The following is a 27,057-nucleotide window of genomic DNA, read 5'->3' as shown; positions in this document are numbered from 1 at the left end:
AGTAAGTGGCTACAAGCATCATCCTTCCTCTGAGCTTTCAAACATTCTAGATAAATAGATGCTGATAAAGATGGAATCCATTCTGAATGAATCAAGACCCCACATAAGCAAAAATAAACCTGACTAACCAAAAATATTTGTATTTTTTTTTCAGGTATACCCAGTTTTGTTGTGGCAAGGGGATGATGGAAACAGATAGAAAGTTGGCTGCAGTCACACCTTTGAAATTAGATTTTATTCTCATCTAAAGTTTAAATTAATGTGTTCTTTCTGAGCACAACATAAGAAAGAGAAGGTATAAGGGATTCTCACAGAGGACATTGCCTATGAATAAGCCTTTCAATGGGATTTCGGAGTTAGAATTTGCCATGGCTATTGCACAATAAGTATCTAATGGTATTTTCTTCTGATATGCCATTTCCCCTTAGAATGGGGAATTGTGGTTCTCTCAGTATCACGCTCCCAAGGTTTCCTTTTTATTTAACAGTCCACTAACTGCACTATTGTTTTGCTTTTACTTACCATAAATACTTACTCATGAAAAAGGATAATGAAGCTATATGAAATCTCCAAGAGCAAAAGGATTGTGTTAGATGCATGACTTTTCCATTTGCCTATCATTTTTTAGGTCATTTTCTTCACCTGAATATTCCTTCCCAATTTCCTAGCCCATTGAAAGCCATCCATTCTAAAACACCAAATTAAATACTACCTCCCCCATGAATGCCTTCTTCATGATCAAATCTGGGAGGAATCTCTATCTCATCTAATGACTCTAGCCCTTTCTGCTTCTTTTATTGACTATCATATTGTATCATAGTATGGATGTATTGATTTGTTGACTGTATCACATTCAGCTAATCTGTTTAAATCATAATAATCTTTCTCTTTCCTATACTTTATTTTTCTTTTTAAGTTTAGGGGTACATCTGCAGGTTTGTTATATTGGTAAAACCTTGTCATGGGGGATTTTTGGAAAGATTTTCATCACCCAAATATTAAGCCTAGTACTGATTAGTTATTTTTCCCGATCCTCTCCCTCCTCCCACCATCCACTCTCTGGTGGGCCCCAGTGTCTGCTGTTCCCTCTTTGTGTACATGTGTTCTCATCATTTAGTGCCAACTTATAAGTGAGAAAGGTATTTTGTTTTCTGTTCCTGTGTTAGTTTGCTAAAGATAATGACCTCCAGCTCCATCCATGTTCCTGCAAAAGACACAATCTCGTGATCTTCCTATATTAAAGTCTATTCAGAGAAGATAACATGTTTTTGCCATTTTTGTGTCCCTCCCAAATCTAGCATCCATCAGATCCAGAAAGGATGTATGATAAGGAGCATGGGGGAGTCACTACAGATGCTCATTAAAGTCAGTAAGGGGGAGGAGATTCAAGATGGCCAAATAGGAATAACACTGGTCTGCAGCACCCAGCGAGATCAACACAGAAGGCAAGTGATTTCTGCATTTCCAACTGAGGTACCCAGTTCATTTCATTGGGACTGGTTGGACCGAGGGTGTAGCCCGCCGAGGGCGAGCCGAAGCATGGTGGGGCGTCGCCTCACCTGGGAAGTGCAAAAGGCCAGGGAATACTCCCCCTACCCAAGGGAAGCCTCAGGGTCTGAGCCTGAGGAACTCGGGCACAGATACTGCGCTTGTCCCACGGTCTTCGCAACCCGCATACCAGGCAATTTTCTCCAGTGACTACCTCACCAGGGCCCTGGGTTTCAAGCACAAAACCGGGCAGCCAATTGGGCAGACACCAAACTAGCTGCAGGGGCTTTTGTTTGTTTGTTTGTTTTTCATACTCCAGTGGCGTCTGGCACACCAGGGGGACAGAACCATTTACTGCCCTGGAAAGGGGGCGATGAAGCGAGGGAGCCAAGGGGTCTGGCTCAGCGGGTCCCACCCCCACCGAGCCCAGGAAACTAAGATCCACTGGCTTGAAATTCTGGCTGCCAGCACAGCAGCAATCTGAGATCCACCTGGGACAGTCAAGCTTGGTGGGGGGAGGGGTGTCCGCCATTGCTGAGACTAGAGTAGACGGTTTTATGGACACAGTGTAAACAAAGCTGCTGGGACGTTCAAACTGGGTGGAGCACACTGCAGTTCAGCAAGGCTGCTGTGGTCAGACTGGCAGATTGCTCCTCTTTGGACAGGACATCTCTGTAAAAAAGGCAGCAGCCCTAGTCAGGGGCTTATAGCAGACTTAAGCATCACTGCCTGATGACTCTGAAGAGAGCAAGGAACCTCCCAGCACAGCATTTGAGCTCTGCTAAGGGTCAGTCTGCCTTCTCAAGTGGAGCCCTGACTCCTGTGTATACTGACTGGGAGACACCTCCCAACTGGGGCCAACAGACACCTCATACAGGAGAGCTATGGCTGGCATCTGGCAGATGCCACTCTAGATCGAAGCTTCTAGAGGAAAGAACAGGCAGCAATCTTTGCTGCTCTGCAACCTCTGCTGGTGATACCCAGGCAAAGAGGGTCAGAAGTGGACCTCCAGCAAACTCCAGCAGGCTGACAGCAGAGGGACCTGAGTGTTAAAAGGCAAAGAAACAAACAGAAAGGATTAGTACGTCCACTCAAAGGCTCCATCCAAAGGTCACCAATATCAAAGACCAAAGGTAGATAAATCCACAAAGATGGAGAAAAACCAGTGCAAAAGGCTGAAAATTCCAAAAACCAGAATGCCTTTCTTCCTCCAAAGGATCACAACTCCTCGCCAGCAAGGGAATAAAACTGGATGGAGAACGAGTTTGATGAACTGACAGAAGCAGGCTTCAGAATGTGGGTAATAACAAACAACTCCAAGCTAAAGGAGCACGTTCTAACCCAATGCAAGGAAGCTAAGAATCTTGATAAAAGGTTAGACGAATTGCTAACTAGAATAATCAATGTAGAAAAGAACATAAATGACTTGATGGAGCTGAACACAGCACAAGAACTTCGTGAAGACATGAAACAAGTAAGATCAGAGTAGAACTGAAGGACACAGAGACATGAAAAACTCTTCAAAAAATCAATGAATCCAGGAGCTGTTTTTTTTTAATCAACAAAATAGATATACTGCTAGCCAGACTAATAAAGAAGAAAAGAGAGAAGAATCAAATAGATGCAATAAAAAATGATAAAGGGGATATCATCACTGATCCCACAGAAATACAAACTACCATTAGAGAATACTATAAACTCCTCTTCACAAATAAACTAGAAATTCTAGAAGAAATGGATAAATTCTTGGACACATACACCCTCCCAAGTCTAAGCCAGAAAGAAGTTGAATCCCTAAATAGACCAATAACAAGTTCTGAAAGTGAGGCACTAATTAATAGCCTACCAACCAAGAAAAGTCCAGGACCAGATGGATTCACAGCAGAGGTACGAAGAGGAGCTGGTACCACTCCTTCTGAAACTATTCCAAACAATAGAAAAAGAGGGAATCCTCCCTAACCCGTTTTATGAGTCCAGCATCATCCTGATACCAAAACCTGAAAGAGACACAACAAAAAAAGAAAATTTCAGGCCAATATGATGAACGTCGATGTGAAAATCCACAGTAAAATACTGGCAAACCGAATCCAGCAGCACATCAAAACCTTATCCACCATGATCAAGCTGGCCTCATTCCTGGGATGCGAGGCTGGTTCAACATATGCAAATCAACAAACGTAATCCATCACATAAACAGAACCAATGACAAAACCCACATGATTATCTCAATAGATGCAGAAAAGACCTTCCATAAAATTCAACACCCCTTCATGCTAAAAACTCTCAATAAACTAGGTATCTATGGAACATATCTCAAAATAATAAGAGCTATTTATGACAAACCCACAGTCAATATCATGCTGAATGGTAAAAACTGGAAGCACTCCCTTTGAAAACCGGCACAAGACAAGGATGCCTTCTCTCACCACTAATATTCAACATAGTGTTGGAAGTTCTGGCCAGGGCAATCAGGCAAGAGAAAGAAATCAAGGGTATTCAATTAGGAAAAGAGGAAGTCAAATTGTCTCTGTTTGCAGATGACATGATTGTATATTTAGAAAACCCCATCATCTCAGCCCAAAACCTCCTTAACCTGATAAGCAACTTCAGCAAAGTCTCAGGATACAAAATCAATGAGTAAAAATCACAAGCATTCCTATACACCAATAACAGACAAACAGAGAGCCAAATCATGAGTGAACTCACTTTCACAATTGCTACTAAGAGAATAAAATACCTAGAAATACAACTTACAAGGGATGTGAAAGACCTCTTCAAGAAGAACTACCAACCACTGCTTAAGGAAATCAGAGAGGACACAAACAAATGGAAAAACATTCCATGCTCATGGATAGGAAGAGTCAATATCGTGAAAATGGCCATACTGTCCAAAGTAATTTATAGATTCAATGCTATCCCCATCAAGCTACCACTGACTTTCTTCACATAATTGGAAAAAACTACTTTAAATTTCATATGGAACCAAAAAAGAGCCGTCCTAGCCAAGAAAATCCTGGGCAAGAAGAACAAAGCTGGAGGCATCATGCTACTCAACTTCAAACTGTACTACAAGGCTATAGTAACCAAGCATGGTACTTGTACCAAAACAGATATATAGACCAATGGAACAGAACAAAGGCCTCAGAAATAAAACCTCACAGCTACAACCATCTGATCTTTGACAAACCTGACAAAAAAAAAGCAATGGGGAAAAGATTCCATATTTAAAAAATGGTGTCGTGAAAACTGGTTAGCCATATGCAGAAAACCGAAACTGGACCCCTTCCTTAAACCTTTTACCAAAATCAACTAAAGATGGACCAAACACTTAAATGTAAGACCTAGGACCACAAAAATCCTAGAAGAAAACCTGGACAATACCCTTCAGGACATAGGCATGGGCAAAGCCAAAATTAACAAATGGGATCTAATAAACTAAAGAGCCTTTGCACAGCAAAAGAAACTATCATTAGAGTGAACAGGCAACCCACAGAATGGGAGGAAATGTTTGCAGTCTCTCCATCTGACAAAGAGCTAATATCCAGGATCTACAAAGAACTTAAACAAATTTACAAGAAAAAAAACAACCCCATCAAAAAGTGGGTGAAGGATATGAACAGACACTCTCCAAAGAAGACATTTATGCAGCCAACAGACATATGAAAAACAAGCTCATCATCACTGATCATTAGAGAAATGCACATCAAAACCACAATGAGATACCATCTCACGCCAGTTAGAATGGCAATCATTAAAAAGTCAGGAAACAACACATCCTGGAGAGGTTGTGGAAAAATAGGAACGCTTTTACACTGTTGGTGGGAGTATAAATTAGTTCAACCATTGTGGAAGAGATTGTGGCAATTCCTCAAGGATCTGGAACTAGAAATACCATTTGACCCAGCAATCCCATTACTGGGCATACACCTAAATGATCATAAATCATTCTACTGTAAAGACACATGAACCCATACATTTATTGCGGCACTACTCACAAAAACAAAGACTTGAAACCAACCCAAAATATCCATCAATGATAGAATGGATTAAGAAAATGTGGGACATATACACCACAGAATACTATGCAGCCATAAAAAGTATGAGTTTATGTCCTTTGCAGGGACATGGATGAAGCTGGAAACCATCATTCTCAGCAAACTATCACAAGATCAGAAAACCAAACACTGCATGTTCTCACTCATAAGTGGGAGTTGAACAATGAGAACACATGGACACAGGGAGGGGAACATCACACACTGGGGCCTGTCGGGGAGTAGGGGTCTAGGGGAGGGATAACATTAGGAGAAATACCTAATGTAGGCGACGGGTTGATGGGTACAGCAAGCCACCAGGGCACGTGTATACCTATGTAACAAAACTGCATGTTCTTCACATATAACCCAGAACTTAAAAGTATAAAAAAAAGAAAAAAGTCAGTAAGGAAGCTGAGTCTCATCAACTGTGGAGTTTTTGGTTTTGTTTTTGTTTTGCTGAGGAAGTTTTGCAACGTTGGGGCTACAGCTGCATGCTAGAAGCAGTTTCAGAAAAGTATGTAGGGTTGCCGAATGTGATTCTCCTTCTCTACTACTCTCTCTAAAACAAGGTTGAACAAATATTTTAATAATTATTATTTGGGGAACAGCACATTGTTAGCCTTCCTGTTGCCCACATGTCTTGTTCTAACCCTGTATTCAAAAGGCACTGACTAAATATGTGTTGAATAAATTATTAGTGGTGCATCATAATTTTTTAAATTGTTTTGGGGGGGTTGTTTTGTTTTGTTTAAGACAGGGTCTCACTCTCTCACCCAGGCTAGAGTGCAATGTGGTACAATCACAGCTCACTGCAGCCTCGACCTCCCTGGGATCAGGTGATCCTCCCAGCTCAGCCTCCGAAGTAGCTGGGACTACAGGTACATGCCACCATACCTGGCTAATTTGCGGGGGAGTTTTTTGTTATGCCCAGCTAATTTTGGGGAGGATTTTTGTTTTGTTTTGTAGGGACGATGTTTCCCCATGTTGCCATAGCTGGTCTCAAACTCCTGGGCTCAAACAATCCTCCCACCTCAGCCTGTGAAAGTGCTAGAGTTACAGGTGTGGGCGACCCTACTCAGCCCATAATCATGTTTTTAGGGATGTTATCTTCATAGTTTTCATGATGTTTTTGCTGTTCTTTTGTTCTTTAACAGAAGTATTAGCAATCTTTCCAAAAACTAATACACACAAAAAACCTTATTTTTTCTAATTTGAAGTTGAAGATATATTAATACCTGCAATGCCATTTATAAGGTATTGAAATCCAGACCATCTGAGCAATTTCTCCAAACTCATACACAAATTTCTAGAGGAACCAGGGACTTGTTCCAAGATCAGTTGACCAAGGTATCCCATTCACTCTTTAGTCCACTATCTGATATCTAATAGCCCATTTCATCCAAAGATAAAAATAAAACTATGAAATACATAAAATCTACTATTCCTTGAACTAAGAAAGAAAGATAAAACTACCTCTACTTCTTTCTAGAATAATAAATTCTTTCGCCTACAGTAATATAAAAATCAGTTTGGAGCTAGCATTATTGCAACAGGTTCTCTTTCCACCTGTAGACTTATAATCATCTCTTTTGTACTGCTGAAGCAAAAACAAAAAAAAAATGCCAACCATAGACGAATTTTGTGTAAAAATGATTAGATAGATATGTACCGTGCTTAAACCAATTTGGCTACGGGGGCAAATGGGACTTAAACTCCTGCTTCGACATCGACTTAGAGATCGCACCGAATTCCACTTAAAAAAGAGACAGAAAGAGAGAGACATAGTCAGGAGTTTGTGAAAACTGTCATGGCTTAAAACAACATGCATATCCCACAGAGTAAGAATCTTACTGATATGATTACACTTGCCCATTACTGATCATCTGCACAAGCTACACTCCTTTCACTTCTTATTGCTGCCCAATATGTGGCAGTAACTTCAGGGTACTTTTTAAATAGAATCCCATTACAATGAACCTTGGGATACTCTGGTATTTGATTCCAGTAGAATGTTTTTGTGAGTAAGCTATTGGAAATTACATAGGAGTTTGTTAGTGCTGGAGAATGTAAGCTCCATGTGGGTAGAGATTTGTATATGTTTTATTTATTGCTAAATCTCTAGCATATAAATACAGTGTTTGGGTCATAAATAACTATTGAATAAATAAATATCATTGGATGAATGAATGAAACACCACTACTGCCTATCTGCTTTCTAACAAAATGAATAAGGAGAAAGCTATATTCACTAAAATGAGATTTTACTGGTAAAATCCTTAAAATTTCCCTTAGTTCAACCCCTTTCTTTTCCAAATTCTTTGTTTTAGGAAGAACTTCCTATTATTTTGTTTTAGGGTTTAAGCTTGGACAAATGTTCATGATAAGCTTGATGGGAGAGAAGAAGGAAGTTAAAAGGCAATTGCTATTTGATGTAAAACATAAGAATAGCGGGTATTTCTTTTCCCTCCTTTCCAAACTGCACTGCAGACAAGATCTTCTTAACAGAGAGTGACTGCTGTAGGAGCAAGAAGTATGTTTTATTGTAGAACATGTGTAGCTGTCAGGTCAATAAAACCCAATATATATTTCTATGGGCTCGACCTTTTTTTTTTTTTTTTTTTTGACGGGATCTCAGGCCAGGTGTTGTGGCTCATGCCTTTGATCCCAGCACTTCACGAGGCTGAGGTGGGTGGATCATGAGGTCAGGAGTTTGAGACCAGCCTGACCAACATGGTGAAACCTCGTCTTTACTAAAAATATGAAAATTAGCTGGGTGTGGTGGTATGCGCCTGTAATCCCAGCTACTTAGGAGGCTGAGGCAGGAGAATCGCTTGAACCCAGGAGGTGGAGGTTGCAGTGAGCTGAGATCATGTCACTGCACTCCAGCCTGGGCAACAGAACGAGATTCCATCTCAAAAAAAAAAAAAAAAAAAAAAAAAAGACAGGATCTTACTCTGTCACCTAAGCTGGAGTGCAGTGGCACAATCACGGCTCACACAGCCTCAACCTCTCCAGCTCAAAAAATCCTCCCTCCTCGGCCTCCCAAGTAGCTGGTACTACAGGTATGCACCACCATGCCCAGCTAATTTGTTTATTTTTTGTAGAGATGAGGTCTTGCTATGTTGCCCAGGCTTGTCTCAAACTCCTCAAACAATCCTCCTGCCTTGGCTTCCCAAAGTGCTAGGATTACAGGTGTGGGCCACTGCGCCCAGCTAAGGGCTCAACATTTATGGAACAAAACATTTTAAGATAGTATTCACTATAATGGGATTTTTAAGCTACAAAAACCCTTTTCTTAAGTTCTTTTAAAATAAAATATTCCCCTTCTCCACTGTATGTATGAAAGCTGCTGTAAAGCACTTCCCCTATTTTTCAGTTCAAGGAGAACAGGAACAGAGATCAGCCAGCTGTGCGATGGTACATCATTCTGGACTAAGGGGCTTCACTTAACTCTTTCTAGGAAAGGCAGGAGTAAAACTACATAACATAAACTATGCAGAATATCCAAGCACCACCAGTTCCATCACCCAATCCCCACTACAACACGTACACACCCACAGGCTCACATATGGAACCTAAGACTCCATTTTAAAGGCTGTTCAAGTATTTAATATTCTGTAGGTTCAAAACGTTCTATAGCCAGTGGATATAGGAAGCAACCTTCTCAAACTGATTCATTCCTCTCTCCCACCTCCTCTGCTCTCTTTGTCTCCATCCCCCCGCTCCATACACATCATACCAAGGAGAGGAAAACAGGGCACATTAACAGTTTCTCAAAATAGAGAATTGTCACTAAAAATTTGGCAAATCACTTCCTGAAAGTTAATTGATTTTAAATGCTTAGGATTATGGAAATCCTCCTACAAGATAACTTCAAAGGGCTTTGTTTTTAAAATATCATAGTAATTCTAAGATGGAGGAGGTAAACATGACTGATTCCATCTTCTAAATAAAACAAGAAGTAAAGAAATTACTTCTAGGAAATTATGCAGAATTATGGAAAAATCAAAGAAAAGAATCAGTTCTTTTCGAGATCATCTCCATCCTCTCCTTTGTATGAAATCTTATCAACTTTTTATAAACTTCTTTTATAGAATCTCTGGGTTTATAAATGTTCTCGAACTTGTGAATCAAACACTTGGGATGAACTGTCACTATGCAAGGCCACCGTACAAAAGCCCCTCTCCTGGTGACAGCTTCTCCCTTCATGATGACACAGTCATTCTCCATGAGAGCAGGCCACACGTGATAGAGGACTAAGGGAGCCGTGAAATCCGAGTCGTAGCTGCGGCGGTATCTGTTTTCAATACACAAAACAAGAAAGAGAAGTTAAGCAATTATGGAGCATATCTAGGGGAAAACATCAGTGTGAATTTTCATTTTGTATTATGCTCAGATCCGAGTAAATATAGAACAAATTCTGTTATTAAAGAATGTTTGTGGCCTCTTAGAACAGGAAGTAATGATAACTGGGACCCAGCATGGATGCACTAAGACCAAATCATGTCAAACTAATTGTTTTCCTTCTCTTCTCAGGATTACAAGAGTTGCAATTCAGGGGACTTACTGAAGTCCCATCAGGCTTCCCATAGAATTTTTCATGTTGCCTTTCTGGACAAAATAAAAGAAATATAGGAGGATGATTAACTTAAGTAGGTGGATTGGAAACTAATTAAATGATCATATCCAAAGAGGGGTAACTAATGGATTAACAGAAACCCGAAGGAAGATGCTGAGGGCTCTCTCTCAATATTGTGATAAGTTATCATGTTTATGAATAAGTTGTATGAAATATAGAAAACATGCTCAAAGATGCAGGTGGTTAGCTAAAAAAAAAAAAGATGACATTAAAAACAGCTCAGCAAGCTGGAACAATAAGCTGAATTTAATAAGATAAAATAAAATGTAAATACATATGAGGTCCTATAATTGAGTCTAAAAAGTATTTGCACAAATAGAGGAGACATATGGTTTAGTCACAGTACAAGTAAAAATACAGCAGATTTCAGTAGTACTCAAAATGAATAAACACTGTCAGAAAGCTAAAAAAAGAAAGAAAGAGAAAACTACTGCAAGTTAGCTGAATTAATGGAGAATAAGAATAAAAAGGGTGTTAGTCCCTCTAGGCTGATCAGTTCACTTTCTTTAAAAGGTGCACAGACCAAGACAATGAATCTATTTGTCAAGAAGTCCTAAACCTACTTCATATGAAGAAAACCTGAAGTCCTGAGGCCAGAAGGAGGAGGATTTGAGTAATTGCTTTCAAATGCACAAAAGGCTGCCAGGGTGAAAAAGGGTTAGCCTTGTTCTGTGAAGTTCTAGAAGTAGAACCAAATCCAATCATTGTTAGAAAATCCAATTCCAGCTGCACAGATGTCCAGGCACACAGGCCAGAGAATGCCCTAGAAGCTGCACATTCCCTCTGGTTAAAGGCATGTCAGCAAGAGACCCTACAGAAGTCTTTGACATGTGCAGAATCCTTAAACTAAAAAGTTGAATGGTTCTGAGTGGAACTATCAATCCTCTAAAGGAGAAAGGAATAAAGGAGACAAATGAAGATAATGTGCCCTGTAAGGGAACCAAAAAGACCCAACTGCAGTGTAATGTCCTAATATCAACTCTTCCATGAGTTGATCCATGTTGGAGAAACTAGAAGCAGGGCAATGGCAAGAAAATATGACATGCTATAAGGCAATCGGAAAGTTCATTATTGTTGTGATTTGCATAAGTGAAAGAAAGTGAATGATTCTGAGTGGTACTATCCATCCTCCCTCATCAGCAAACTTGCAGGAATGCTGGGCATAACTTTACAACCTGAACAAAAACCCAGAGTGGATATTTCCTGGGCACTCACTTCATGCTTCATGCACAGCATCCTAAGAGCTTTGTCTGAATTATCTCAACTAACCTTCTACGACCCTAGGAAGTAGGCATCATTATTTCCCCCATTGGATAGAGAAGAAAGTAAGAAATAGAAAAATTAGGTGGCATGCCTAACATTATACAGCTAATAGGTGGTGGAGCTGAAATTTGAACCTAAGCAGCTTGAGGCCAGAGCCTGTGTTCTTAACCACTAGCTTGATTTCTTCCCAGATAATCTCCAGCTACATCCTGTGATCTCAAGAAATCACAATACAATGTTTTAAATTAGTTTAATGTCTTTTAATTTATAAGGGAATATTTCTCTTGTAAAAGCTGGTAGCAATCTATTGGTCCTAGACAATGGAGTCAAGAGCATTAATTTTCAAACATTAGTGTGCATACGGAACACCTGGGTGGTTGTTAAATTGCAGATTCCTGAGCCCCATCTTAGACCTACTGCATAAAACATCAGGATATGTAATCCAGGAATGTGTATTTTTAACAAGTACCTTGAGTAATTCTGATGCAGGTGATCCACACATCATACTTTGAGAATCCTGGGCTGAGTAATGCAATAAAAACCAATAGAAAGTAATGCATATTTGTATTTATAGAGCATCTTTTAAAAAATGTTCTAGATAGGCTCCAAGTCCTCACTAGTTCTCCCCCAAAGACCAATACGTTATGTTCAATGGAAAATAACTCCAGGAGTGGGTCCTGCCCTGGAATACAGAGAAGTATATGGTAGGGCCTGGAAATCAGGTAGTGTCTGTTAATTTCTCCACCCAGAGTTCTTTTCCCTAAATTGTTCTCAGGAAAGAGACAAGACAGTGTACTCATGATGAATCCCTTAGCTTCTGCTCCTCTGTCTCTTACTTGCAATCATTAAAAACTTCTCCATCTGCCCCATATGCAATATCTAGGGGTGGTTCTAAGGCCTGCATTGCAAAGGCAATGCAACATATCTCCTGGATGAAGTCACTGAGAAGGCAAAAGTCGACGACAGGAGGGAATGAAATCTTGGGATTGACATTCATGGCTCGGATCACATCCTGAAAAACAAAAGATGGCATCACTTTGTTATCAGCTCGTGACAAAAACACTCTAACATCCTAAGAATATTAGGACTGATGGGAGGTGGGAAAAGAGAATGTGAGCCAAAACAAGTTAAAGCAGAGAAACAGTGCATGTGCTAAAAGGAGAAAGATGTTGCCACCCATTCACAGGGAAGGAGGAAAGAGGACACAGAGTAGAAACGACACAGTAAAAGCCAAGAGAGTCCTAAAAAAGCAAGGAAGAAAACCTTCTGTGGCTTTTATTTATCATTGCCTTATTTTTCTATTCTGGGCAAGGGTATGATGTACCAACACAGAACTCTGAATTGTTCATAATCCGTAACAATCATTATAATAGTTTGCTTTTACTGAGTGTTAACTATGTGCCAAGTCTTGTGCTAAGCAAATTGCCTACTTTCTTTCATTTAATGTTCTCAGTGACTCTAGGGGTAATGAACATTTTTACTCCCATTGAAAGATTAGAAAACTAAAGCACACAGAGATTAAGTAAATGTGTAAGATCACACAGCTAGTAAGTGTCACAGTCAGGAAGCAAATCCATACTTACTTTTCCCAAAATCCTTGCTCTTAAGTATTATGATATTCCATCTCCTGACCATAACAGCCTATCTAAAGAAACTCAGACAATTTTTCCCCATAATATTTTTAAGGAAGAAACAGTCAATAATGGCAGGTGCTACCAAGTAAATTGAATGTTGTTCCTTTCTTCTTTGTCATTACATAGAATATGTAATATTGGATGGATTTCTGAGTTATTAGTACTCAATATAAATAGCAGCAGCAGAAGTAACCCAGTCCTAATAAGAGACCCAACACTTACATTGACACTGCTTTGAGAATCATACAGATCAAGATGACAAATGACATAATCCGAGACAGCATTCTCAAAGTCATTCGACCCCACGTAAGATGGTGTCAATGATTTTCTCACACGGATCTTGAAATGTCTGAATGCCATTTTTGCTACATGGAATGCCTCCTGCACATAAAAATGCAGCAAATTTTTTGGTGAAAAGAGGTAAATGAAGAGATCCAAAGCAAGGAATTAGAAAGAATCCAAGCTTCAACATCATATTGATCTTCTGATAACTAAACACAGTTGATCAAAAACATTTTTAATCTGGAAGAAAATACATCTCTAATTTTGAAAAGTACATAAACATATAATAATCCATGCTCACTAACATCAAGACAGTTGACCATTGTTCTAGAAATTCTGAGTACAGGAAACAGGACAGTGTGGAAATTGAAGGAAATAAATCCCCTGCTATGAGCCCATGCCAATATCACATTACTGGTCAAGAAATAAGAGAAAATTATCAGTCTAGTGTTCATGTTATAAACACATACCCAGACTCAGACATGTTTCCTGACATATTTTAATTCAACAAATATTTATTAAATGCCTATGGTGTGGTAAGCATTGGGAAAACTCAGTTATGCACAGAAGACGTGGCCTGTACATTGATAGAGCTTTAACTAACTTAGTAAGTGGTTCTTAATTATATAAACCAGGGGATGGCAAACATTTTTCTATAAGGAGCCAGATAGCAAATATTGTATGCATGTTGAACTACATACAGTTTCTGTCTTTTTTTTACAACCATTTAAAAATCTAAAAACATTCTTACATTCTTACAGTAGCATTTCTCTTAGAAATATGAGCCAGGTCCAGATATGGTCCATAGATCATGGTTTGCTAACCCCTGATTTAAATGAATAAACACAGGATAAAATTCAGTATTTCTGATAATTCTGTTCTCATACTAATGTTTTGTTTTGTTTCTTAATATTTAACAATTCTCCTCATGAACTCTCAGTATCTTTGTATGGCATTAACCCATAAAACAAACATTTGTTTTGGAAGAATACATGTATGCACTTTTAAAATTTGCCATACTCAAATAGCTGATATGTTAGCAGTTTTAATAACTACTCTTAATTAAATAAACAGAAGTGTTAACGCAATCACAACCTTCTAATTTTTTTTAAGAACTAAAGGAAACCAAATGACAGCCATTAGCAATAATATATCCACTGTGTCTAATATGCCCATATTAGACAAAAGGTACAGTGCAAATCAACTTTTTATAAACCCATTTGAGATAGTCCGGCATTTATGGATACTTCTTAAACAAATGCCCGGTCAATATAACTAACTAAATAAATATTATATAACTATTCATATATATATGTATAGTTATCGATTGTGAAAATGATTCACCCCCCAACTATTTGTAATGAAAGGGAAGGAAGGAAGGAAGGAAGGAAGGAAGGAAGGAAGGAAGGAAGGAAGGAAGGAAGGAAGGAAGGAAGGAAGGAAGGAGAGGAAGGAAACAATGGAGGAAGAAGGGAGAAAGGAAGGAAAGAAGGAGGAAGAGATGGAGAGAGGGAGGGAAAGAAGGGAGAGAAGGAAGGAGAGAGGGAGAGAGATGGGAAGAGAGAAAGAGGAAGGAAAGAAAGGAGGGAGGGAGGAAGGAAGGAAAGAGGGAGGGAGGAAGGAAAGAGGGAGGGAGGAAGGAAGGAAAGAGGGAGGGAGGGAAGGAAGGAAGGAAGGAAGGAAGGAAGGAAGGAAGGAAGGAAGGAAGGAAGGAAGGAAAGAAAAGAAATGAAGGAAAGGAGGAAGAAAGGGAAGGAGGATGAAAAAGAAGGAAGGAGACAGATGGGGGGACTGGAATCTCCCCCGCTTCTGTGACCTCAGGATCCACTAGTCTTTGTATGTTGTTCCATTCACGTTACCAAACTTGTCTCCGCGCTGCCCCAAGGAGCCGGGGGTCCCGCAGGCGTCACATACCACTGTGGCGATGTAGATGATCCGCTGAACGGTCTCAGCCTTGTCGATGCAGCGCCGCAGCAGGCACTGCGCGTCCAGGCGGGCCTGGGAATAAGAATCGCTGAAGCGGGACAAGAGGGCAGCCTTGCGCGCCACATTGGACAGCTTGGAGCGGTTTGGGGACGGGCTCCTGACCTTGACAGCCGTGGAGGGGCTGGCAGATCGGCTGCGGCTGCAGCTACGGCTGCGAGGGGCAGGGCTGGGAGACCGGCTCCTGGAGGACCTGTTGGTGAGCCAGAATCAGCCAGGGAAACCCTTTGATTTACTTCTTGAGTAAAGCAAAGATCACCTGGTGGCCAATCAATCCGACCATCGGAAGGCAAAACTCCTTATCTGAGTAATTCAGAAGTGATTAGACTTCCCTATCATCTGACTCCAGCATCTGGTACCAGACTTCTTTCCCCAAAATTTATAAGTAACTAGAATTTCTATACATCTTCAGAATGCATGCATTCTTAAAAATCAGTCCCATTTTGACCTATAAACTCTCAAAAAGAAGCATATAATTTTCTTTTGTAGTCCCTAATAAATCTAATTGACCTATTAATGGAACTTTGCATCACAATATTATTTTACATCTAGACTCATTTTACCAGAACCTCAAAAGGGATTCAGAGGTCCCATATGTTCAGGTCTTTCTGGCTTTATCCAAAACCTCAAAATTACATAAAAATTTTCATGTATCCTTTCAAGGAACTTCCTCCCTCCTTGATTCTGGTGTCTGACCCTTTTGCCTATCACGCTGTCCTCAGCCTGCTCATGCTTCGCCTATACTCTCCCCATCTGCTCCATCCCCTAATCAATCACCCCCATGTCCAGATACTTTATCCCTCTCAGATACTCACACAGGAGTTACATATAACACTGGTACAGAGTCCTCGGAAAATCTCAAAATGTTTTGCCTGTCTGTGAGGTGGCTAATGGAGATTTAGGAGCAATCCAAGTTCATGTCCCTTTTCCAATGTCTGATCTTTCACAAATTTAATCCAAGTTTGGGTTCATTTAGCCAGGATCCCTCTAAGTTCATTCAAGAATTTCAGGTTTTGACTATTGCCTTTGATTGAACCTAGCAAGACATATTTGTGGTATTAACTACTTGCTGTTCCCATGAAGAAAGGTCACGCATATGGTCAAGCTTGGGCAGATGAAGCTCATGTTCATAATCCTAACAATGCTAAAGCTGGGGCAGAAGCTGTCCCCAACACAGAACCCAATTGGCAATACCAGGCCACTGATGCCGGCCCAAACAGAGGCAAGGGCAGATGAGATTATATGATCTCTTTTTTGTTGGAAGAAATGAAAAAGGCAGTAGTAAAACCTGTTAATTTTTCTAAATTACAAGAAATCACCCAGGAGCCATCTGAGAGTCCCATCCTTTTCCAGGCTACACTGGTGGAGGACATGCATAAATACACAAGTTTTGACCCCCCAATCCCTAAGGGCCTATCCATTCTGGCCATATATTTTTTAAGTCAGACCTCCCCAGACATCAGACAAAAACTCTAAAACTTAGAACAAGGCCCACAAACTCCCTTTCTTACTTTATTAAACATAGCCTTTAAGATTTTCAATAATCAGGAGGAAATATCTAAAATAAAAACAGTTCCATTGGAGGAGGAAAAGTGCCAGCACCACACTCATTACATGGTGACAGCATTGGCACATTCTTTTTCATTAGCCAATAATCCCAAGGCTCGTCCCCATAACACTAACAGAACAGGGGTCTGTCATCGCTGCAGAAATCCAGGACACTAGAGTAGAAAATGTCCAAAGCCTCCAGGTTACAAGCCACCTCCAGGTTACAATGAGGACCCTATTCTCCTTGCAAACAAGAGCATCATTAGAAAAGTGAGTGTCCCTCCCTTCCTCGTGACAGAGGGGCACTTCTTTCTCCTAAGCCATAATAGCCACAACCTCACCAACATACCTGACAAGGGGATTCTGCAGAACAAGGACAAGGGGAAGGACATGCACCTCTAACTCTATTCCTGGATTATAATCAAGCCTCTGAAAGTCATCCTCTAGATGACTGGTGGGGCCTTCAGTCCTTCCAGGCCCCTATCTTTTCCATTTCTGTGGATGAGCTTTGGGTAAATCTAATTGTGGCTGAGTAAGATTTTTAACACACCTTCCTACCCTAACCATTTCTCTCTATGCTGGTAAAATGGGAAACATCTCCACCTTTGTGTAATCTTATTACTTCCCCCACCATCCATACTTACAATATCATTGGAACTTCTTTAATTGTAATGCTACTTTGGGATGTACACCCTGGGATACTCCTGTGGGTAACATTAACCCATTTGAGGCCTTAGGCTCTTACAACAAAACTCTGAATCTATCTCATCACTGCCCATTTTTAAGCCTTTCAAACAAACGAATATAGTAAGGCCTCCAGTATACACCATCCCTTGCACTCCTAATACCACTCATGTATGTCACTAGAATGATAAAACCAATGTGGGAAATAACCATCATGTCACTTATATCCTATCCATTGCACATACACTTCCCTGGTTTTGAACACCACCGCTGCGCCCCCCACCCACCCAACCAGTTGGGACATTAACATGACTTTTCCTCTCCTGTGGAGCCTCTCAAAAACTGTCAAGAGGCCCCTTTCCTTTGTTTCCAACATTTTAATGAAACCAACCACACCATATTACCTGGCTGCCCCTCCTGGGCTCTTATGGCTTTGTGGCACTGCTAAAAATTATTTAAACTCTTTTTAATCTTTGGCTTTATTCCATCCTCATGATTCTTTTCATTATGGTGTTTGTACTCTGGGTACAATAGCTCCCACCCAAATCATTGTCTTGAACATAATTTCCAATCTAGAATCCCATTCTAGAAGAAAAAGGGCCCTAGGATTTACTGTGGCCAGAGTTGTGGGAACTATCACAACTCTTGCCCCTTGGGGAAGTTTTACTTACCATGAAATCACATCACGGAAACTTACCACCTCCCTTGAAATACTGGCAAATACTGGCCTTAGCAAATACTGGTGCAAGTCTATCGCTGCTAGAAAGGTCTTTAGGCTCACTAGCAGGAATGGTTTTTGAAATAGACGAGCTCTAGATTATCTCCTAGCTGAGCAAGGTGCTGTCATCAGTAAAACCTGTTGATCTACATTAATGTGTCTAGAAAAGTGGAAACTCATGTCCAAGAAATTTTCGAACAAGCCAAATGGTTAAACACACTCTCCCAAAGTAACCAAAACTGGGCCAAAACCTTTACTGATTGGTTTCCAAAAATCCCTTAGCTCAATCATAGCTCACTGCAGCTTTGAACTCCTGGGCTAAAGAGTTCCTCCTGCCTCAGCCTCCAGAGGATCTAGGACCACAGGCATACCCAGCTAATTTATTTATTTTTTAACTCTTTTTAGAGATGAGTTCTTGCCACATTGCCCAGGCTTGTCTAGAATTCCTGGGCTCAAGCAATCTTCCCCATGACAACCTCCTATGTAGCTGGAATTCCCAGTTTTCAGATACATAACTTTTGCCCTATTTTAGGGTGGAGGTGGGGATTAGAAGGTCAGATGAGCAAATACATGTGGAAGTACTAGGTATATTATAAACTACTGTGTCTATAAAAAGTTATATTGCCCTCAAGTATGAAGTAAATTATCAGACTAGCTAGCCCGAAGTAAATGGGTCTCCAAAAAGGGAGGTTTTACAGAAGAAACTATCTGGCAAAAGGTAATGCAAAACTGAGTACAACAGCCAGGGAGGTTGGGTTGGGTAGGGTGAGACTCACTTATGGTGTTTGCCAATTCCCGTGGTGTAAATACTACCACCATGTCAAACAGGCACATAATTCATTCTTGGGAGTCAATACAAGTTGGCACAAACACAACACTGACAGAATGATTCCTCAAAATTAAAGACTGTGGTGACATTTAGAGAATGGAAATAGGGACTTTCACAGCCTGGAGCAGAACACATTAGGTGCTTGAGGGGGGTTGTTAAAAAGAATAAGGAAAATGCAGAGACTCCAGAGGAACATCTCCTTTGTCCTTACTTAACACTATCTTGATGGCCTGTCTTAACATCTGTCCATAAGTAGAAAGGGATTTCACAAGAACACTTCACCTATACATCCCATCAAAGTCAGATACAAAAGGGAAATACCCTGCAGTAAAATGGACAGTATCCCTGGAGGGAGGACTCCCAGGCCTCAGAGAAAATGACCCTCATATTACAGAACAGTTTTTCCATGAGGGTACCACCTCTTGCACCATAGGCCCGCACAATTCTGGTTTCAAGTCAAAGAACTTTCCTTACAACCGGGCATGGTGGCTCACGCCTGTAATCCCAGCACTTTGGGAGGTGGAGGCAGGCAGATCACCTGAGGCCAAGAGTTCGAGACCAGCCTGGCCAACATGGTGAACCCCCATCTCTACTAAAAGTAAGAACAAAATTAACTGAGCATGGTGGTGTGTGTCTGTAATCTCAGCTACTCGGGAGGTTGAGGCAGGAGAATCACTTGAACCCAGGAGGCAAAGGTTGCAGCGAGCCGAGATCATGCCACTGCACTCCAGCCTGGTCGACAGAGCAGGACTCTGTCTCAAAAAAAAAAAAAAAAAAAAAAAAAAAAAAAGAATTTTCCTTTTCCATATCTCTCAGCCCAAAGTTAATTAGTGTCCAAACGCTGGCAACTCAGGAGGTATTTTCTCTCTCTGGAAGGGGGGCAGTTAAGAAAACAATCCCTTTACAATTGAAAGCTTGCCAGATTGCTGAGGTTTTGATTCAGGGTATCATTTTATCATTTTACTTATTTTCCCCTCCCCGATCCCTTAACTTAGCAAAAAGAGCCTAAATTAGATATTTGAGAGTTTGTCTGACCTTCCTTGGAGTGCACTTTTCTCAGCAGACAGAACAGCTATTTCCTCCTTCAGGTTTCGGAGCTGTTTCTTATAATCGGATGTGACTTCTGTGTCCCGCTGGTCTGCATTCCGCTTGAGTGAACTCCACTGCTCACACCTCCGCTCCTCAGAGCTCCGAGGCTCTGACCGCCTATTCTCTGAGCTCCTCTGATCTGTGTGTCTGTGGCGGGCATCCTCCTGAGCTTGAAGAGTTTTAAGCCTGAACAGCAAAGAGAGAGGGCAGAGGAAGGGAAGAGAGGAGAGGGGAGGGAGTGAAGGAAGGAAGGAAAGGTAATAAGCAGCAATTGGCATGCTTACCAACAGAGGCTATTCTACTCAGCCTGCCATTATTGCATTGGGAAACTGGTGGAAATACATGTGAATGAACAAATTAGCAAGGAGCAGAACTCCCAGGGTCAGGATGCCACTCTATGTCTGCAGCTTGCATGGGGAAAAATTCCTAAAGAAAGGACACTCATACAGATCCTGTAGCAAAAACACTGGACTTATAGTCATACTGTCCCATGTTGGACAGTATGGGACAGATCTTAACTGCACGCTGAAAACATTTGACCTCCAAAAGCTACGCAGGAAGCAGTTCTACAATATAATCTCCTACCCTCACTAGTTCTTTGATTCTCTGAATAGTCTCAACTATATTTGTAACACATTAATTGGAATATTTAATATTAATTAGAATCTTTGATTCTCTGAATAGTTGGAATATGAGAGAAAACTATAATGGGAACTGAAAAACATCCACAAAACTAGCTAGAAGTATGAACCTATGAAAATAATGTAGCAAACAAAAAAAAATCTTTAGAAATAAAATTGGCATCCTCATCAAGCTACAAAGAGGCGTGGCCACCATAAAACAAAAGCAAAAGCCGGAAGAAGAGAACATGCTGTGATGAAAATGACAAGGGTGTATGATGAAAAGGTAAGATTAAGAAGATAAGAAAGTAGGATTAAGAAGGATGCAAAGAAGCTAAAGATGTAATGGAATGAAAAGCTGCAATACAAACAGTAAAGAACAGAATTGGTGCTATAGGTAATTGATGAGTAATATGATCGATGGATTTGAGAAGGTTTAACAAATAGGAAATTAGAGATTAAAATGATGAGGAAGGGGAAGACAGAAGTAGAAATTAGAACAGTGTTCCTAGCTAAGATTTATGAGTGTTCCTGATGAAATCAGAACCACTGGAACACGTGTGAAGATAATCAAAAGGGGTGTGTGTGTGTGTGTGTAAAATACACCTCCCACTTATTCTTTTGGGAGGGGGGGATCAAAATTAAGATCCAGGAAGAAATAACCCTAAAAGATCAATGTTTATTTTCCCCTTCTAGAATTTTATCTATAAGGAATAATCAGATGGCTCAACTGAGATTTTTCGACAAAAATTATCCCAATATTATTTTCAATGTTGAAAATTAGTATACAAGTAAATATTCAATCCCCAAATGATGGAACATAATGAACCTATTTAAAACTAACTTCTGCAGTATTTTTTCTTAGTGACAGAGGAAAACAATGTCAGGTGAAAAGTTAGGATCCAAAATTGTATACTTATATACTTTATTCTGTAGTCTTAACTCTATTATTAATATATTAATTGGAAGGAATGCAAAATGTTAACAGTCACTGGCTCTGGAGTTATGAAAGGGTTTCTGTATTCCTTTATACTATGTTGTACTTTGGAAGTTTTCTATAGTAGATAAGTAATATTTTTGTAGTAAATATATATGTATAATTAATAAAAATATTTCTGCATTTTCTCTCTGGTGGTGAACAGATTCTTTCATGTTGTAATGGAGCACCAAAAAAGCTAAATTCAATGATTTAGGCTGCAATAATCCTGTCATTTTTTTCTTACTGCTTTTTTAGCTGATTTATTTCCTCCTCTGCAGCCAACAGGGATATGGCCGATCTGTTCTTGGTTTCTTCAAGATTCTTTTCAGTTTCAGCCAGACTGTAAGAGAAATCAGTAACTAAAGATAGATTTTTCAAAATTGGCAGACTTTCTAAATCAAGGCAGAGGCTCACTTAGGAACTTCTGGTATATGACATAGTTCAACATAAACAAGATCAAGTTAAAAGACATCTGCATTCAATCAGTAATATTGCAAAAATTGTGGTGGACTTGTATGCTAAAACATGGTAACATCCTTTGCTCAATGTCAAACACTGGGAAATTACAGAGCTACTACCCCCAAAAGACTATTAGTATTAGAATATAAAGGACAAAGAAACTTGTTCAATTTCTCCTTCTCACCCTCCTAATTCATCTGCTCTAATTACATCAAAGCCCCAGGTTGGCTTTCTCTACAAAATCTCCATTTTTCTACAATATACCAACATCAATTTTTATTGCTTTGCACTGTGGAGCTGCAGACTTCCTCAATATTTAAAAAAATTATGTGCCCACCTATAAAGTCCTCACAATCACCCTTGACAATCAGGTACTTCATGTCTTCCTGCCTCTGACTTCTACTACTTATTGAACACAAATTCTCTGAGTTTTCACTGTATCTCTGTCATTATCAGTTTCAAATCCTCTTCATGGTAGACAAATCATAATAAATCGTATTATTTAGGTCTATCTAATTTAAAAAATAAGTGGGTCTGGGTGCAGTAGCTCATGTCTGTAATTCCAACACTTTGGGAAGCCAAGGCAGGAGAATCTCTTGAACTCAGGAGTTCAAGACCAGCCTGTGCAACACAGTGAGACCCTGTCTCCATAAAAAAATAAATAAATAAATAAAGCCAGGTGTGGTGGTGTGTGCCTGTAGTCCCAGCTACTCAGGAGGCTGAGGTGGGAGAATCTCTTCAGACTAGGAGTTTGAAGCTGCAGTGAGCTTTGATTGTGCTACTGCACTCCAGCCTGGGTGGCAAAGTAAGAGCATGTCTCCAAAAAAAAAAATGGAAGTGAGATAGATGATGTTGAATAAAGACCAATGGTCCTCAATGAGGTTACCCCAGAACAGTGAGACTTGAGTTGACAAAGTCTTCTTGACTTCTCTGACTCTGCCAGAGAGATCATAGCACTTGTCCTGAGGCTAAGGTAGTGCAGTTGCCTTCCAAACTCACATCAGCCTTTATCCTTCCCTCTAGATGGAAGAACAGTGGAGGGCAAAACACTGGGATTTTCACTTTGAGAGTGGAGCAGCCTGAGAAATAATGTGCTAACAGCATCCCTGTCAATCCCACAGATCTTAACCAGACATCCAAAATTCCATCCCCTACCTGCTTCCTCCTCTAATAAATGCGCATTCAGCAAGAGTCTTCCACATACTATCCCCAACTCTCCCAAGCAAAGTTTGTTTCCCCTTCTCGGCGCTCCACTCACATTTACCTCATTGCATTCACACTATAAACTATTTGAGAGCAATAATTTTATTTTATTCATCTCTACCCCCAGCACCTAAACAGTGCCTGTCACAAGGTATATTTTTTTAATGAGAAAGGAATGAATGAGTGAAATATCTAAAGATGAAAAGAAAGCAAAAAATAGCATTAACTTCATAATGTGACTATTGGAGATTGAAAGGAAACTAGTATGATCTAATTCAAATATAAAGAGATAACAAGTTTTTAAAAGTAAATATGTGAAAATGAGCATTTTTATCAAGAGAAAAGAAACTGTAGAAAATGGATCAAGAAAAGGAGGAAAATACAAGCAAGAATTAAGAACTTGGGTATTTTTCTCCTAACACACACAAGCGGATGCACATACAAGCAAACATACATGCTAATTTCATGTGTTTGGATATCATACAAAGAGAAGAAAGAAAAGTACATTCATATGCTAAGAATTGTTTTAATCAGGCTGACATTCTATTTAAATATTTTGTTGTGTATCCATTCATTGAGCAGATTATTGAGTACTTACTGTGAGCTAGGCATGATGCTCAGTACTGGAGATACAACAGTGTCAAGAAAGCAATGCAAGACAGTAACCCTTTGGATCTTCCAGGTTAGTTGGGGAGATAGATCATATATATACAAACAAGTTTATTTTTTTAAGTTCCCAGTTGTGACTTCACTCTCTAACTTTTCTCATAAGTGCTATTATGAGAAAAGCAGATCACCGTGAAAGAGAATTAGAGAGAAGAAAGACCTTTCAATGTATGGTGGTCACAGAAGGACTCTGAGAAAGGCACATTTAAGCTGAGACTTGTAAGATAATAAAGACCAGGCATGCAAAGAGCCAGTGGAAGACTGGAAAGTTCTTTCAGGCAATGGAAGAGCACAGGCAAAGGCCTCAAGGTGAGGAAGTAGATAGTAGACTGGGTCAGGAGAAAGTGACAGATGACACTGGGGCAGAAATACAGCCAGATCAGTAGGGCTGCTATGAGAGCCCTGGTGAGAAATTTAGAATTTTTTCTAAGTATAAAGAGAAGAGACTACTTAAACAAACTTATAAGAGAAAAACAAACAACCCCATCAAAAAGTGGGCAAAGAACATGAACAGACACTTCTCAAGACATTTATGTGACCAACAAACATATAAAAATAAGCTCAACATCACTGATTATTAGAGAAATGCAAATCAAACCACAATGAGATACCATCTCATGCCAGTCAGAATGGCAATTATTAAAAAGTCAAGAAACAACAGATGCTGGCGAGGCTGCAGAGAAATAGGAAATTTTTCACACGTTAGTGGAAATGTAAATTAGTTCAACCATTGTGGAAGAGTGTGGTGATTCCTCAAGGATCTAGAACCGAAATACCATTTGACCCAGCAATCCCATTACTGGGTATATACCCAAAGGAATATAAATAATTATATTATAGATACATGCTTATGTATGTTTATTGCAGCACTGTTCACAATAGCAAAGACATGGAATCAGCCCAAATGCCCATCAATGATAGACCAAATAAAGAAAATGTGGTACATACGCACCATGGAATACTATGTAGCCAAAAAAAGAATAAGATTACGTCCTTTGCATGGAAATAGATGAAACTAGAAGCCATTATCTTTGGTAAACTAACGCAGAAACAGAAAACCAAACACTACATGTTCTCACTCATAAGTGGGAGCTGAACAATGAGAACACAAGGACACAGGGAAGGGAACTATATATACTGGGGCCTGTTGGGGGCTGGGAGAAGGGAGAGCATCAGTATAAATAGCTAATGCATGTGGGGCTTAATACCTAGGTGATGAGTTAATCTGTGCAGCAAACCACCGTGGCACATGTTTACCCATATAAGAAACCTGCACATCCTGCACGTGTATCCGGGAACTTAAAATAAAATATAATATTTGAAAAAGGAGCAGACTAACAGCTTTTAATCAGAAGGATAATTTGATATGACTGGGTGCCGTGGCTCACGCCTGTAATCCCAGCACTTTGGGAAGCCAAGGCGGGCGGATCATGAGGCCAGGAGTTCGAGACCATCCTGGCTAACACGGTGAAATGCCATCTCTACTAAAAATACAAAAAACTAGCCAGGTGTGGTGGCGGGCACCTGTAGTCCCAGCTATTCAGAAGGCTAAGGCAGGAGAATGGCGTGAACCTGGAAGGCAGAGCTTGCAGTGAGCCGAGATCGCACCACTGCACCCCAGCCTGGGTGACAGAGCGAGACTCTGTCTCAAAACAAAAACAGAAAAAAAAAAAAGAATGATATATATATATATGTATGTATATATATATTTGCTAAGTGGAAAATGGATGGTGGTTGACCAAGAATGGAAGTGGGGAAGCCAGTTAGAAGGAAGCAATTGGTTCAGGAAAAAGATATCAGAGGATTGAACCATGGCAAAGGTGGTGGAATAGAAAAGGGCAGGTGTGAAAGTATAGGAGATAGATTCAATTGGACATTCTGATACTTTAGATATAGGAGAGTAGGAAAAGCAAGATTCCTAACCAAAATCCAGGCATAAAATCTAGAAGTCTTCCCTTGCCTGAGGGTTCATCAAACCTGTGCAGACATGTGGCCATTTGTCCATAATTATTGGAATTTGCATTTTGGGACTAAATCAGAACCAATCCAGTCTCCACAGGTTAGACATAGGGAACCACTTTGGGTGGCCCATTCATTCCATAGAGGGGCAGCACCCTGGCTTAAGAGACAAGTAGGCACAGTAAGGGAGGGAAGAGAGAATTGGCTACCACAGAATGTGGAGAACAAATTCTTTTAGTGATACTTTAAATTTAAAAACAGAATAAGAATCACAGGTGGGTTAAAACTAAACAAAGTGGAGAAAAGACACCCTATTCAACAAATGGAGTTTGGAAAACTGGCAAACTACATGTAGAAGAATGAAACTGGATCCTCACCTCTCACCTTATGCAAAAATCAACTCAAGATGGATCAAAGACTTATATCTAAGAGCTGAAACCACAAACGTTCTAGAAGATAACATCAGAAACTCTTTTAGATATTGGTTTAGGCAAAGAATTCATGCCTAAAAACCCAAAAGCAAATGCAACAAAAAACAAAATAAATAAAATGAGACCTAATTAAACTAAGAAACTTCTGCACAGCAGAAGAAACAAAGAAACAAAAACAAATTTCTGCTTAGCAGAGTAAACAGACAACCCACATAATGGGAGAAAATATTCACAAACTATGCATTCGACAAAGGGCTAATATCCAGTATCTACAATGAAGTCAAAAAAAGTCAGCAAGAAAAAAAAAACAATTAATCCCATTAAAAAGTGGGCAAAGGACATGAATAGACAATTCTCAAAAGAAGATATACAAACAGCCAATATACATATGAAAAAAATGCTCAACATCACTAATTACCAGGGAAACGCAAGTTAAAATCATAATGCGATGATATCTTACTCCTGCAAGAATTGTCGTAATTACAAAATCAAAACACAATAGCTGTTGGAGTAAATGTGGAGAAAAGGGAAAACTTTTATGCTGCTGGT

The 27,057-nt window shown here is 39.9% G+C and overlaps 1 protein-coding gene across 3 annotated transcripts in view; it reads right to left on the bottom strand.

The window, feature by feature from the left end:
• LOC105499577 (spermatogenesis associated 18) overlaps nucleotides 1-27,057 on the bottom strand; it is a 43,893-nt gene that overhangs the window by 973 nt on the left and 15,863 nt on the right. The window contains exons 5-11 of one of the 3 annotated variants that reach the window (XR_011621175.1): nucleotides 22,035-22,130; nucleotides 20,138-20,377; nucleotides 15,255-15,516; nucleotides 13,281-13,439; nucleotides 12,261-12,436; nucleotides 9,646-9,819; nucleotides 7,192-7,275 (exon numbers count right to left, since the gene is read on the bottom strand). Coding sequence is in view for 2 of the 3 variants with exons in the window: in XM_011772210.2 (XP_011770512.1) it covers nucleotides 7,192-7,275; nucleotides 9,696-9,819; nucleotides 12,261-12,436; nucleotides 13,281-13,439; nucleotides 15,255-15,516; nucleotides 20,138-20,377; nucleotides 22,035-22,130 (1,141 nt within the window). In the remaining variant the exon portion in view is untranslated. The remainder of the gene's footprint in view (nucleotides 1-7,191; nucleotides 7,276-9,645; nucleotides 9,820-12,260; nucleotides 12,437-13,280; nucleotides 13,440-15,254; nucleotides 15,517-20,137; nucleotides 20,378-22,034; nucleotides 22,131-27,057) is intronic. The other 2 variants (XM_011772210.2, XM_071093339.1) reach the window with 2 other exon arrangements.

The sequence above is a fragment of the Macaca nemestrina genome, chromosome 3, assembly GCF_043159975.1.
Source record: "Macaca nemestrina isolate mMacNem1 chromosome 3, mMacNem.hap1, whole genome shotgun sequence".
In the NCBI taxonomy this organism is placed as follows: Eukaryota; Metazoa; Chordata; class Mammalia; order Primates; family Cercopithecidae; genus Macaca; species Macaca nemestrina.
The sequence above is the reverse complement of the archived record's forward strand: the minus strand, read 5'-3'. Positions and strand labels throughout refer to the sequence as shown.